Source organism: Solenopsis invicta, chromosome 14 (assembly GCF_016802725.1).
Source record: "Solenopsis invicta isolate M01_SB chromosome 14, UNIL_Sinv_3.0, whole genome shotgun sequence".
In the NCBI taxonomy this organism is placed as follows: Eukaryota; Metazoa; Arthropoda; class Insecta; order Hymenoptera; family Formicidae; genus Solenopsis; species Solenopsis invicta.
The window spans coordinates 2,529,562-2,545,533 of record NC_052677.1 but is presented as its reverse complement, the minus strand read 5'-3'; the positions used below and the strand labels follow the sequence as shown (position 1 = coordinate 2,545,533).

The 15,972-nt window shown below is 37.0% G+C and overlaps 1 protein-coding gene across 1 annotated transcript; it reads right to left on the bottom strand.

The window, feature by feature from the left end:
- Window positions 1-10,286: 10,286 nt before the first annotated feature.
- LOC120359502 lies at window positions 10,287-13,011 on the bottom strand. The gene is made up of 2 exons (XM_039457138.1): window positions 11,792-13,011; window positions 10,287-11,630 (listed from the first exon to the last, which is right to left on the bottom strand). Exon 2 carries the CDS (start codon window positions 11,424-11,426, stop codon window positions 10,605-10,607), a length of 822 nt encoding a protein of 273 aa, XP_039313072.1. The 5' UTR covers window positions 11,427-11,630; window positions 11,792-13,011; the 3' UTR covers window positions 10,287-10,604.
- Window positions 13,012-15,972: the final 2,961 nt, after the last annotated feature.

The following is a 15,972-nucleotide window of genomic DNA, read 5'->3' as shown; positions in this document are numbered from 1 at the left end:
TAACACGAGGTATTTTGTTAACTCAGCATTGTAGACAGCAGTTTTCTTTTTACTTCTGTCACTTGGTTATCTCTCAAACGATGTTGTGCTTAATGAATCATCAAGATTGCTATTATCAGTATCAGATTTTGAATTATTTACTATGTCGTCGAAACACTTCCAAATGTCCTCGTGTATTTCGCTTATGACATCTCGTTCTTGAAGAGAGCTGACGTTATGACTCTGCGTATTGTTTCGGTATCATTAGTGACTCTTATATTCATTTTTAGTAATTCTTCAATAATCCACTGTTTAGCCTTATTTTCGTCTGAACAAAATTTTGTTTTGAACCTTGGATTTAATACGGTAGCGGTAGTACAAAACATTTTTGGTTCTTAACATTGAGTCCTACATAACAATAGAAAATATAATTATTTATTTCGAAGAAAAAATAATAATGCAAATTTATTAAAGTAATAAACATTATAGCAATACCTATAAGATTAAAAAATCGTTCTTCCATCACTTTTCTGAGATCTTCTTTCAACATCACTACTCCAGTATCCTTTTGTCGTTTTGAAAGATATGAGTGTAGAGTAACAATTGCTGGAATAACGTATCCAATTGTCTCACAATCTGAACTGGCCATTTTAGTCATTTTTTCAAACGGTTGGAGAACACGTATAACGTTTTCTACCATATTCCATTGCATAGCCGTAAGGCTTGGTATGTTTTTCTCCGCAGCATATGCAGTTACCGCCTGTCGTTGTTCATGAAGCCTTGACAAGATATGAAATGTAGAGTTCCATCGTGTAGTAACATCTTGAAATAACTTATGAAATGGCAATTTCAAATTTTCTTGTATGTTTTTGAGTTTCGAGCAGGCGAGTGAAGAATGGCTAAAATGTCTAACAATTTTTCGACATTTTCCCAAAATTTCAACGAAATTTTGATTTTTAAAAATACAATCGTGAATCACGAGTTGTAAAGTGTGAATAAAACATCCTACACTCTTAATCACTCTCTCCTAATATATCTGTAAGATAAAATACGCAATATCGATAATTTTAAATCAATTAATCAACGGTAGGGGAGGCCGGGGTAAGATGTTCCTGGGGTACGTTGTTACGGTGGTTATAATTTCAAAATAAAAAAAATAGTGATATGTTCTAAGTACGTCACGAAACAACCGATCACGCAAGTGCGGCAACTATCTTAATATCGCAAGTAGCGTTTAACTTAATTTACGCCGCGGTCTGTGTAAAGACATGCTCGTAAATCAAGTAAGTAAATATTTGTCCATCGTAATTTTTTGGTCTATTTCGCTTATTTAAGGTAGTTCCTATTATTTATTGTGTTTATGTAGATGGATATACATTCAGAAATATGATATACTAGTGTTTATTCGTCCATTTTAATATGTAGGCAAAAAATTGCATCAAGATGTTACATGTGTCAAATGGGGCTAGTTGTTACCATAATTTGGAGTACGTTGTTACTCTGGAAAAATTTGCCCTATCGCATATGTGCAGTTGTCTATATCGATTCTCATTTTGTTATAGGATGCGAACATATAACAAAAGACAGAAAAAGTTTTAATGGAATATACAACATTTAATCTCAAAGAATTAAAGTGGAAGCAGAAATAAAAGAATTTTATTAAAATAAAAAATTTTTAAATTACAAAAACTTGACACTGTTAGATATTTAAATATCTATCTAATAATCAAATGTTGTAAAGTATAATAGTAACTTAGAAAATTATAATAATTTACAATGTTACTTAAATGTTAAAGAAACTTAATCTGTAACTTCTAATTGTTTTTATATAACGCATATTTTACAAGTGTTACATTTATTGCATTTGTTCTAACAATTCTTTTCCTTGCTTTCCTTATCCAGTAGCGCCATGTTTTCATAATTAAAAAATTTTTTATTTTAATAAAATGTTCTTATTTCTGCTTTCTTTAAGTTTTTAATATTTAACTTTTTATTGTTCTTCTAAAAGAAGAACAATAAAAGGTTAAGAACAATAAAAAGTTGATTCTTTTTTTATTTTATTATTATTTAAATTAGGTACGTAAAAAGATCACAAAGATTATCTTAATATTGTTTTCCTAAAAAACTGAAAATTTTTTTATTTTATTATTATTTAGATTAGATATTTAAATTTATTATTTAGAAATAGCGTAAAGATCATTTCAAAGTACTGATCTCATATAAATGTTTGTCACAAAAAAATGAGATAAAATATAGTTTTAAATGTGGTTTATAATTATTATAAACTCTATGATTGATAACATAATTATAATTAAATATAAATATAAATATCAGTTGTTTAGCTTTAATGTACCTGATTGTCTCGTTAGCTCATTAAATATTAATTATAAATATAATTCACGTGTTTTGATTTATTAAAAAAATTTTTTTTTTTTAAATGACTTTGGGTTTTTAATCGTCTGTATGTGTATGTAGTTGTGAAGGAATTAACTAAGAGATCGAGTAAGTTTTCTATCTGTTTAATATCTAACGTTTTGAGTATATAACGCCCGAGTTACAAGATGTGTTGAGTCAATTTGGCGAGAGAGAGCGTTTCTTCTCTTGGTCGCTTTGTATAAGCTTCGAAAATGACCGTTTGGTCCGCAAATTCGAAGCTGTATACGATTTTCCTTGTTTGCGAATCTTCTGACAAACATGTTATTTATTTTCCTGAATATTATTTTTCGAACTTTCCGTTAGGCATGTGGCGAAAGGTCGCCACATGACTATATCTTTTGGTAACAAGTTACCCCAGTGCAGTAACAACTAACCCCATGAAGGGGTAAAACGTTCCTCTCTGACTCTGACACTTATAAATAACTTTGTACAAAAATCAATGATAATATACTACAATTAACCTTATAATCCTAAAATACAATAAATTTGATGATAAATCAGTCAATAGTCAAAGGAACAATAAATTATTTTACTAGCCATTTTTGATATTTTCTTAAAATCGGAACTTTTGTCCCCGGTCTCCCTTATGTCATGGTAACATTTTTGCAAAACAAATTTTATGTAATTGTAAAATTGTTTAAAAGTACATACCAGTTCCTATAATCATGTTACAAGCATTATCCCTTAAAATGAGATAAATTTGACTAGAACTTATATGTCATTCTTCCATCACATTATTTAATGTCTGATATTGAAACCATTCAAGCAGAACAGGAAGTCATCACGACGTTAAAATAATGTCAAAGTGACTGCAAAATGATCATTAAAAGTCACTTTTCAATCAATTACGATTCATTTTGATGTCATTTTGACACAATTATGAATCACTTTGATGTCATTTTCACTTGTTGTTCTGCTTTGACAGTATGACTATCAGAGAAGTGTTTCGCCCTAAGTACAAGTATTTCTCTGTGCATATCATCACTACGTATAAAATGAGTTGTCAGACTTATAAATGACTCGTTATTTGCTATACTAGTCCAAATATCGGTGGAGAACGATATGTTTATCGCAGTAATTAATTTTTCTTTAATACATGTTTTCAAATTTTCATACAGACGTGGCATAATATTTTAGAAAAATATGTTCTACAAGGTAGTGGATACTGCGGTGCCAAATATTTTATTAACCTTTGAAAGCCTTTTCGCTCAACTAGTGCGAATGGTTCAGCATCAAGAGCCATCATTTCGCTTAAAATATAACAAAAATAAATAGTTGACAATTTTAAACTTTATAAAACTAATTTATTATTATAATACGAACGTTTGTTTATTAGAAACAATATTAGACATAACTTGACGTTGATGTTACTTACGAATTTTAGTATTAGCATAAATATTTAATTATTTAATATTTATTTATCATGATTTTATAAAATATATATAGCGTTTCTCTTAAATATATATAAAAATAAAAAGTATTCATAGATCTTTTTGGTTATGTTCATCGCTTTTGGATCATCCAAAGACCACATTTCTTTTTTTTTAATTAAAGATTGTAAAGTATGCTGATGAAATTTTGAGTGAGAGATTGATGATGAAGAATTTAAGTTTACAGTTGGTGGATCAGCTTCAATATTTGTATTTCCATCCATGTTTTCTATTGCCAATGGATGTTTACTTTTCAAGTGATTCCAAGGTTTTGTAGAGAATAATTTAGGCGTTTTTCATCTCATGATTTTTTTTTGCGATGATTCGCAAAGCAAACATTCTGCTTTTTTTCATCATCACTACATATTTGAAAAAATTTCCATATGTTGGATTTTCCTTGTGCCATTATGTTTTATAATTGAATGCAACAATAAAATAAATGATATATTCTTCAGGTCATTTACACCATGTGGAAGATAAAATCGATAATTTTCTCTAATCACTTTGCTATTAATATCTTCTTGTAAGTTAGGTTAGAAAAACACTCATACCTTTCACCGTTATTGAAAATAAACCTTTAAAAAGATTGTACAAAAGAGAGCCAACCTGATAAAAAATGATTAGCTTTATTCCTAGAGGACTTTGCGTATCAAATCCTACATTAATGGCGCCAATTTTAAATATCAAATTTTGATCTGATATCCGGCTATCCGGCCGGATAGTACAAAAGAGCCGGATAGGCTTGATACCGGATAGTTGCCGGATATTCGGCACATTCCTAGTTTTTACGATACACGCTTCAAAAGAAAAAAACCGATTTTTTTTAAAGGGGCGTTTCACCTTTAAAAGTTCATTAGGGCACGTATAAAAAAATACGTGTCCCTTATTTTTATCTGTACAACGTATTAAAGACATGTCAAATTCGGAGGGAGTCACTTCCATAGTGCACAAATGCGCGGACGGGTGCGCATACCATGCATATAGAGGTTTTTAATTATTTCTGGAAAAAAGGAATGTTGCATCGTAACTTTATCATATACCGTTAAGTTTGTAATGAAATAAATTTTATTTTGTTTATACATAGAAATAAAAATTTTGAAAAAAAAAATAATTGGTAGGGAAAAGTGTAAAAAAAATTTTTTTATTTTATTTTATTACTGTTATAAAGTACTCTTTGAGCCATTCAACTTTCATTTAAAATATTTTTTTCTATCTCTTATAGTTTCGACGATATACACTTCGAAAGAAAAAACCAATTTTCTTCAAAAGGGTGTTTCACCCTTAAAAGTAAAAACGAGCAAGTATAAAAAAATACGTGTCTGTTATTTTTATCTGTACAACAACATATTAAAGGCTCGTCGGAGGGGGATACTTCGAAACCTTTCTTTGTTAGTAGTTTTTAAAGTAGTTTCTTTGAGAGTCTATACACCGCGTCTAACGTTGCTACCACTCTCCATAACAGCGCTAGAATTTTTCAACAAAGATGTTCAAGATCGTCGTCACAGCCAGACGTTTTCCATGGTCCCAAAATGGTTTCTTTTCAAGTCAGATTTGATGCGAGAGAACAAAAAGAAGTTGCACGGGGCTATGTCTGGGTTGTAGAGTGGTTGTGGAAGCGTTGAAATGTTCTTTGTAGGCAAAAACTCCCTCATCGTTAACGCAGTGTGGCTTGATGCGTTGTCGTGATAAAGGATCCACGTGTGCTGGATTTTTGAACGGACGCGCGCGACTTTTTTTCTCAAACGATCGAGTACCTGGACAAAAATGCTGCGTTTATTGTTTGTTCGGTACAAACTCCTTGTGGACGACTCCTCTGCGGCTGTGACAAGGACCTTGAACAGTGTCTCCGTTGAAGAATTCCAGCACTGTTATGGAGAGTGGCAGTAACGTTGGACACGGTGTATAGATTCTCAAAGGGACTACTTTGAAAACTACTAAATGTATTTAAACCTGATTTCAATAAAAGTATTGCTCCATTTTCATTACTTTCCGGACAAACTATGTAAATACAGAAATGTTATGCAAACGTTATACTATATGTATACATGTGTATATACATTGTTTGTGTAACATTTCTGTACTTGTGTGTGTGCGCGCGCGCGTGTGTGTGTGTGTATTATATATACAATACATATACTTTATTTTTTTTACAAAACCCAAGTGATGTTATTTCTGTATTGAAAAATCTTCCTTTTCCAACCCACGTAGTAGTATTTTTCATTTTTTTTTTTTTTTTATAAAACTTAAGTGGTACTATCTTTATATTTTTATTGAAAAATCTTATTTAAAGCGGAGTTGTACGTACTTAAAAAAAATAATATCTTAAATTGTGTAATCTAATTCAACTTAAATGATATGCATTTTTCTAAAAAAATGTATGAAATTTTTAAATTGTGTCAATTATAAAAAGATTATATTACTATTTGAAATAACTGTTGTACTACTTTTTGTAAATAAAATCCTAATCCTGAATCTTTATTTTAATAAAACCCAAATAGTAGCAACTAAAATTTTTTTCTAAATAAAATTCAAATGTTATTATCTTTGTATTTCCATTAAAAAATTTTTTTGTTCTAATTCAAGTAGAAGTATTTAGATAAGTTTCAATAGAATATAATATTTAATCTCAAAAATTTAAAAAGGAAATGGAAATGAGAAAATTTTATTAAAATAAAGAATTTTTTATGAATAAAAACTTGGAACTACTACGTGTAAAGATCGTGTTAAAATATCATAGTAATAGTAATTTAGAAAACTATAATGACTTACAATGTTATTTAAATATTAACGAAATTTGATCATAAACTTACTTTGCGTAATCGCTTTTATCATATATCTTACAAATGTTACATTTATCGCATTCTTTCTTATTTCAATTTTTTCATTATATTTTTTTACCTAACAGTGCCAAGTTTTTAAAAATTGTACATTAAAAATTTTTGATTTCAATAAAATTTTCTTATTTCTGCTTTCTCCTTAATTCTTTGAAATTAAAATTATATACTATAATTATATACTATAATACTATATTCCAATAAAACTTTTTTAAATACACTCACTTAGGTTAGAACAGAAAGATTTTTCGATGGAAATACTATTTGAATTTTATTTAAAAAAAAATTGAAGTTACCACCATATGGGTTTTATTAAAATAAAGATTCTACCATTTTGATTTTATTAGTGAAAAGTAGTACAGCAGTTATTTCAAAAAATAATACATTTTCTTTATAATTGGTGCAATTCAAAGATTTCATACATTTGTAACGACCTGACTTTCGCGCACGGGGCGGCGTGACTTCGGCGGGCGAGAACGCGAATAGGTCGCCAAGAGAACTAGACGTGCGTTGGGTGATGAACAAAGTAATGCTGTTTATTAAGTGCTTAACGAAATATACAGAATAACGTTCGTGACGCGGCGCGCAGACGGACAAATGGCGGTGACGCTCGGACGGACGTAACGAGAGACTTAATTCTACGCACGGACGGACCAACGGAAATATAACGCGCGGATGGACAGGAACGGAAATTATCGCGTTCGCACGGACGGTATTTAAGAATTGCGGACTATATGCACACGAGGGATTCCAAGCCAAGTTTCTCGAAATTCGGAATTCCTGTTTACGAGTCGGTGTCGTGGCCTTGCTGAAGGCCGCGGCCCAGTGACTATAGACGTCGCGCGCGCGGTACAGCTGTACTGGGCAAAAACGATCGCGACGCGCTGCGGTTAATACCGCGATGTTGTGCGGCGGTGGCAACGACTGACGCCAAGATCTCTTGATAGAGGCGCGGAACTCCACACCCCTGGTCGTGAGTTGATGCCGTTGGAACGGAAGAGCGGATTGAGGTGTTTCCGACCCACCGAAATCTCTCGGTGGAGCCCAAGGCACTTGAGCCCGTAGAGTCAGAGAACGGATCTGTGCTCTTTGCCAAGATCATTTGGCAGAACCTAAGGCGCTTGAGTTCGTATACGAGCGGATAAGAAAGCGGCAGGAGAAGCGGACTCGGCGGAATAGCGGAATCGGCAGAGAATGTCCCGAGTGTCGAAGCGGTGGCGTTTATATAGCCGAATCTCGAGAGGAGGGGCGGTACGGGGATACGGACGGTACGGCGGAGAGGGAATCCCCGCCACTCGAGATTTGGTAACGGTCGTTACTTCGACCGCTCCTCGGGCGCGTGCGCGCGGAAACGGTTTAACGCGCGGATGCGTTCTCGCGCGCTACGCCGGTTTTGAGTCGTTTATGCGGCGCCTTGCGCCGGCTGTTCGGCTGTTCGGCGGATGGTCGGCCGCCGGACAGCTAGGAACGGTCCGATGGGGACGCGGCAGGGCGGTTTGTCGCGGCAGGGCGGTTTGTTACACATTTTTGTAAAAATTACACATTATTTATGTTAAATTAGATTACACAATTTTAAGACATTACTTATTTTTAAGGAAATATTACTTGGGTTGGAATAAAAATTTTTAATGAGAATACAAAGATAGTGCCACTTAAGTTTTATAAAAAAAATTAAATGTAGTACCACTTGGGTTGAAATAGGAAGACTTTTCAATACAGAGATAATATCACTTGGATTTTGAATAGAAATTGAAGATAGTACCACCAGTATTGTTAGACCCTGAGTTATTCGCGCATGCACGATATAATTAGTGTTGTAACCGGTACATCGAGAAATGAGCGCGTTAATCTTGACGGACTCGTCGTTAGATTAGGATAAACCAAAAAAATTGTATTCTTAACTTAAGAATATACCACATAACTATAGTATATTTTCATCTAAAATACGCGCCAAAACGATCCTGTTAATTTAAAAGGGAAATCTTCTAAAAAATCATTATATTCTTAATATGAAAATATACAGGATGTCCTATTTTACACGACGACCTCAAATATCTCTTAAACAATCCATTTTAGAGAAAAATGTTTCAGACAAAAAATGCACAGTTTTAAGGAGGATAAATAATTGTAAAATTGATTTTTACAAAATCTCATTTTTATAAGATTATATGGAGTTGATTTTTTAATAGAACTATATGATGTTTTTGCATGATTTCTTTGATTATTTTGTATATAAAATATTATAAAAATATTATTGTCGAAAAATCATTAATTTACAAAATATTGAAATTATTGATTTGTCGATAATACTACCTTTATAATATTTTATATTGTAACGAACCGCCTTTCCGCTCCCCCCTCGGACCGTCCATCGTTCCGGGCTGTCCGGCCGAACAACCGCCGGACAGCAGAAACCTGGCGCATAGCGCCGAAAATATACTCCGACACCGGCGTAGCGCGCGTTGACGCATCCGCACGTGAGGTCTGCGTGACAGATCTCCGCGCGCACGCGCTCGACCGGAGTGGCGACCGCCGGACCGATCTCGAGCAGCGGGGAGACCCCCACCGACTCCGTACCGTTCCGTACCCCCGCACCGTCCCTGCTCTCGAGATTCGGGTATATAAGCGCCGCCGCTCCGAGAGTCGAGCGGTCTTCTTCTCCGTCCACTCTCTGATCTGGAAGAAGCCCATCCTAGCGCTCACTTGGGAGTTAAGAGCCTTAGCTTCCGCCAAGCAGTCTTGGCAAGAGCCTTCCGCTAATCCCGATACCGCCGATAGAAACGGGCTCAAGTACATCTTGGGCTCCACCAGGAGATCCTGGTCGGCGATTCCCGATCCGCCGTCCTCACTACGGTATCGACTCACGACCTGGGGTGTGGAGTTCCGCGCCTCTACCAAGGGCTCTTGGCGTGAGTCGATCACCACCGCCGAACATCGCGGTATTAACCGCTCGCGACGGGAATCCCCGCTCCGCGTACACTCGCACCGAGCGCGCGTCACTTACGGCCGTGGCCACGGCCTTCAGCAAGGCCACGGTCTGCGCGCGTCAACACCGGCTTCGAGTTCTCGGAAGTAGTATATGGTTAGCCATGGGGCGTCAAAACAAATGACGTCACTGGCGCCAGTCTTATCAGTGAAATGGTGGGGGTAGGGAGACGAGCTAGCAGTAAAAGGGCCAAGTGGAGGGGAGGGTCTGACGAAATTTGGAGCGGGGCGTGGAGGACCTGACGATATCAGGACCGGTGGGAGGGGCGGGGAAGACCTGACGATATCAGGAGCGTTTTTATTGGGAAGTAAAGGGGATGGCTCCGGGAGGAATTAGAGTGTGCTTATTGGTTTCCCCCACGGCTGCCCCAGGAGCGGATTGGTTGAAAAACAGGTATTTTGGGAAATATTTAGCAGCAAATTGCGGAACGGGTAAAAGAGGCCTGAGAAGTCGAAAGGTCTTATCTGAAAATTACGATAGAAAGGACGGAAGCGCCTTTTACGATATACATATGCTTTCAAAGGTATGGTACGTTTAGAAAAAGATAATTATCAAAAGGAAGCACTTTACGATTTTAGCGTTACTACGTGCAGGAGATAGAGTCTTGGCATTAGGTAGGTCGAGTGAAAAAATAATTCGGTTTTTAAAGTTACAAAAGAGTATTTATTGAAACATTCAACTTTTTTCATACATCTACGAGTATATTCTTACATTTTTAAGTTACATGATTGAATGGGGTAGCATACAGATGGTTTCATCACGCATTTTCTTTTATTATAAAGAAAAAATTTGTGGAAACTATTATTATTGTTACATCAATCTTACAAACTATTTATTATTATTCTTACATTAATCATACGAAGATTTATACTTTTTAAAAAATGCATGATTAAATATGACGCTGCAAAAGAGTGCGTTTATATCATGAAATTGTACAAATTATGACCTGTGATTTGACAGAATTATATGGACGATTTCGTCGAAGCGCAGTAAAGTTATTTCTAAAAATATTATATTAAAGTACATATCAAGAAAAGTTAAATCCTTAATTTGAGTACGTACATCGCGTTCGATTTCACTATAGTTTCCTTTTAACGTTAGTTTTATAATATCGCGATCTACGTAACTTTTCGGTAGTTTCAATTCTATTTCTTTGATTAAATAGTGAGCGCACTCGTTGACGATATTGCTTAAAGTTTTTAAATGTTCTAAATAAGCATCCACGCACTTCATTACGTTCTCCAAGCCCAGGAAGGTAGTTTTCTGCATCACGATTGCTACGGCATAGAGTTTCCGTTTCTTCATCGGTGGTGCTGAATCTTCGCCCTCCTCGTTGGTATTTTCCGCAGAATCTGACTTTTCTTTCTCCTTGTACGTCAACAATAGCGACTTTGACCCGTAGGATGAGGTAAAGATGACTGAGATATTTTTTATTACTACAGGTTCCGGTTTGAATTTGTTATTCGCGTTCAAGTAGTCGCTCATAACTCCCATGTTTTCTTGAAATTGCAGCCACGATTCCGCATCAAAATATACTCCGTCAGCGTTGCTCCCGCTTAATTTCACTACAGGCTCAAAGATTCCCTTTTTAGTAGTTTGCAGTCCCACGAGTATCCTTTTCGTATGTGAATTGTTGAGTCCATACGTTGTTGTCAGTAACATGGGAAAGCGTTCGCTTCTCCTCTCGTCGTTATGCATCTCGCTGATATCGGGAATCCCTGTTCGCTTTGCAGAGTTATTACTAGCTTGCTGGTTAGCCATCTTCTTCTTTTTACTTTGTTCTATCGAACGGCGAAACTGATGAAAAGTAACAGGACTAACAGTAATAAAAACACAAGGTTACTCTCTAACGAAGTTAACACTTCGAACGAGGAGACTTGAATGATTTTCAGTACGGGGTATCGTTGACCACGTCGACTCTGTTTGCGACGTTGCAACAATATAGACACGAGTCTGCGCGCGCAGCTAAAAAATTAAAAACATTTTTAAATTTTTCTAAATTTTCTAAGAGAAATAATCTTACAGCGATATGATTTAAAATATCACGAGGATATGTCTAATACGACAAAGACGTGAGCGTGCGCACTTACGATAAGTTGTTCGGACATGTGATAACTTGCACTTACTGACTTTTTCCAGATAAATGACTTCCTTCACTTCCGTTATCAAAAATATCATCCTTTGCGGTGAGCGTGATTTTTTCTAGATAGGGAGTCAAAGATTAAACTTTTATCGAGCCTTTCGTTTTATCGACAGGAAAGAATGTCAAAAATATGCTTTTGTTAGAAGAATTTTTAAGGTTTGGCTTTTAGCCTGATTTTTTTCAAATGTCAACTTTTGACAAGAGTATGATTTTTTTCTAATCAAAGAATAGGAAACATTATCTACTATAAGATGAATCTACGAAACGAGGGTTTTGTCTAGCAATAAAACAGAACAGTAGATAGGACTAACTAGAAAAATCAGAATTCGAAAGAAGGCTGAGTTGTCGAGATAAATTCATTTTCTTTTTCCTCGCTTTTGAAATATTTGGAAGATGCAGCGTATAAATGTTAAGTTTCACGAAAGCTAAGCGTTAGTTCGGCTTTCGTACTCTCCAGTTATAAGTCGAGAGTTTTTTCGTTGTAGTACGACAAACGTTGTAAGTGCAATTTTTATTGCGAGTGAAAAAGTGAAAATAGTGAAAATGTTGCGCGACGATATTGTTAAATTTTTTATCGTGGCGTGTAATTTTAATAATAAAATAGTGAAGGGTCACTATTTTAAGAAGATAGCGCGTGACAATGACGCGTCGAACTACGCATTGTTCGACAAGTTCGCTAAGGAGTGCTCCAGCACATTGCTATGTGTTATGCACAGGCTGGGGCACTGTAATGGCAACGTGACGTTGGAAAATATAATTCGACGTCACGTTGAAACGCGACAACAGAATAAAGCGTTTTTTGAAAATGATGCGGGGGGTCATATAGCTGACTTCTTGCGTCAAAGAGAAGGTAAGTAAATTTGATGTAAATTTAAAATTGACCGTATTAATGTAAGTGTTTTTAGATATTATTTAATTATATTTATTTTTACAGTTGTAAAACACGTAGCCAGGGTTGAGCCGCTACCGCCTCGTCGTGCGGCGCCTCTTGAGCGAAACTACGGGGCGAGACGACGACGCGCAGAAGAGGAGCTTCAAGGTGCCGTAGCAGCCCGTAAGTAACTCTACGTACAGTAAGCATGAGACACGCATCGTCTCGTGGAGAAAATTAAATATTCTCAGTTTTATCAAATATTAAATATAGAAAATTTTCTAGGAAGACCACGAATTGAAATCGCGGACTTAGTTGCGGAGTCACCATCACCTCGATACACCCCCGTCGGTGAATCATCAGGTAAATTTAAAAATATCGTGTTATAAAGTTATTGTAATAATAATAATAATAATAACAATTGTTATTATATATTTAGATGACGACGAGGATACTCGAGATAATTTTGACAGAGTTCCATCCTCAGCCGATGAGGCTATATTTACTCCAGGTAAGTTTTAAAAAATAGACTTGGAGAAACTAACATATAGTTATTTAGCATAATTAATAACAAAAAATATTATTTTTAGTGCAAGCAAACGAGACGGAGGATGAAGAAGAAAGAGAGGAAAGAGCGACGCAGGAGGAGGAAGAGGAGGAAACCGAAGAAGAAGCATTAAGAGAAGATGAGGAGGGGGATACAGACGAAGATGAGGAAGAGGAAGAAGAGGAGGCAGAAGATCAAGAAGAAGAGGAAAATGAAATAGAAGAAGAAGAAGAAGAAGAGCAGGAAGCGATGGAAGATGAGGAAGAAGGAGATGAAGAGGAATCGGATGAAGGCGGTGAAGTGGAGGATAATGAAGAGGAGGCGGAAATAGAAAATGACGCCGAGGAAAGAGAAGTCAGAGTTGCTTCGCCAGAGTATGATGGTAATTATTATTAATATTATTATTAAATTATTTTATTTCGAAGTAATATAAAACAAAATAATTTTAGATGATATACATTATGCCAATACCTTACCATGGAGGGCATAATTAATATCACTGGGCGGGGAGATATCGCGGGGTAACTTGGTGAGTTAGTTAGTATATTATATCTTTTGTCGGCGTTTTCGCGTATTAGTAAAAAAGAAAAGAAAAAATAAAACAGAATATAAGACAGCAATGATTAATAAAAATATTTCATCTTTCAGTTCAAACTGGCGCTGGACTTGCTGAAGCTGTAATTGGAAGAAACGCTAGTGGGGAAGAATTTCTCCACAATACTGCGGAGAATGTAGCCGACCAAAGACCTCAACAGCAGCAACATCGGTCGCAGCAACCACAGTCGCAACATTCTCAGCAACAGGAGCAAGACCCACAATCGCAGCAGCAGCAGTCGCAGCAACAACAACAGCAGCGGGTTGGTGATAGATTTAATTATATAGAGCTGCAGACGGAAAACGCGCGTAGATTTAGGAATTTTGCTATACTCGGGAGAGAGGCGAGTTTCGCGATACGTCCAGTGCCACATGGTGCCAATACCGTGCGTTGGCTAGAAAACGCGTTCCGCGAAATCCATGCGTACGCGATAAGCTCAAGTGAACCGACGGATTACGTAGGACTATCTTTCAATTCCGAAAGTTTGACGCTCGGATCGGCGGGATTGTCGTTTCGCCCGGCGCGCGACTTGACTTACACGGACATATGGGAACTCGTAAGTTCGGTAGCGCAAAGCAACGGCGGAATTGAAGTCACGGAAACTTTTAACATCGAGGTTTTCAATGTCGCAGTACCGGTGGGGCGTGGAAGGGTATCGAATCCATTGACGCGTGAGGATGTCGTCAAACGATCGATATTGGAAATAGTAAATGACGATAATTTATGCTTTCCTCGTTCACTTGTAGCCGCACGAATCCACTGCGAACGTGGAAATCTTCGGACGGGGCCGCGTCACGAAATGTGGGAAGCCGTAAGATTCCGACGTTCCTCGCTACAACGCGATTTAGCGTTAAAATTAACGATGAACGCCGGTATCGTGATACCGGAGGAGGGATGTGGGATTTACGAAATCCAACAATTCCAACGGTATCTCGCCGCTGAAAATCTGGCAATAATGGTTTACGGTTTTAAAGATTTCGGACGCGGGGGGAACCTAATCTACGATGGGCGTACGATACTCGCCTCACTAGAACGCGAACCGAATCATTGCTTAAATATTATGTATTATGAGGGTAGACGTCATTATAATACCATTTTAAATTTAAAAGCCGCTGCGGGTTCGCAAGGTGGATATTGCGTAGCGTGTAACGTTGGTTATCGCCCCATCAGAGGGCATCGTTGCTCTAAAAGATGCCCACGCTGCTACGCTATACCCTCGTGTGAACATCACGACGCGGAGAAAGTCAGGTGCGATACGTGTAATCGTACGTTCTTCGGAAATTCATGTTTCGAGCGTCATCGTACCGAAAAATCTTATGAAGGAAAATCAACTGTTTGCCATTCGGTTAAAATTTGTAACAATTGTGGGCGATTTATAAAATCAAGCTTGCGGCACGAATGTAATAGCGCCTATTGTAGGATATGTCGTTCTCAGCAACCCGTGAATCATTTGTGTTTTATGCAACCTCTTCGACGCAGAGTCGAAGCTGAAGACCCTGGAGAGGGTACGAGTGCTGCGGCGATACGTGAAGAGGCGCAAAGAAACGCTAATGACCTCGAGGGTGAGAACGACAATGAAGTCAAGGGAGCTGTCGCATTCGTGTTTTACGATTTTGAAACGCGGCAGGACGAGACGTACGAAGGAACCGAGAACGTAAAGTTACACGTTCCGACTCTCTGCGTAGCACAGCAAATTTGCGCTGCTTGCGTGGCTATAGACGACATGACGGTGCGATGTCGCTGGTGCGGAACGCGCGAATTTGTATTTAATATCGACCCGGTAAAGCAGTTTATAGAGTTTGTGACACGGCCGACAAAACATTTTAAAAGTATTATTTGTATCGCTCACAACGCAAAGGCGTTCGACGCGCAATTTATTTTAAAATATCTAGTCGAAAAATCGTTAATAACGGAAAAGCCACGGATAATTCTGAACGGGACGAAGATTATCGTGATGACGATCGGTCATACAAAATTCATCGACAGCGTTAATTATATGCCGATGCGATTATCTGATCTACCTAAAGCTTTCGGGCTAAGGGATACGGCAGATAAAGGCATTTTTCCGCATTTATTTAACACTGTGGAGAATCAATCGTATGTCGGTCCATTACCCGAGACTCCATTTTATTCTCCCGATCAAATGAAACC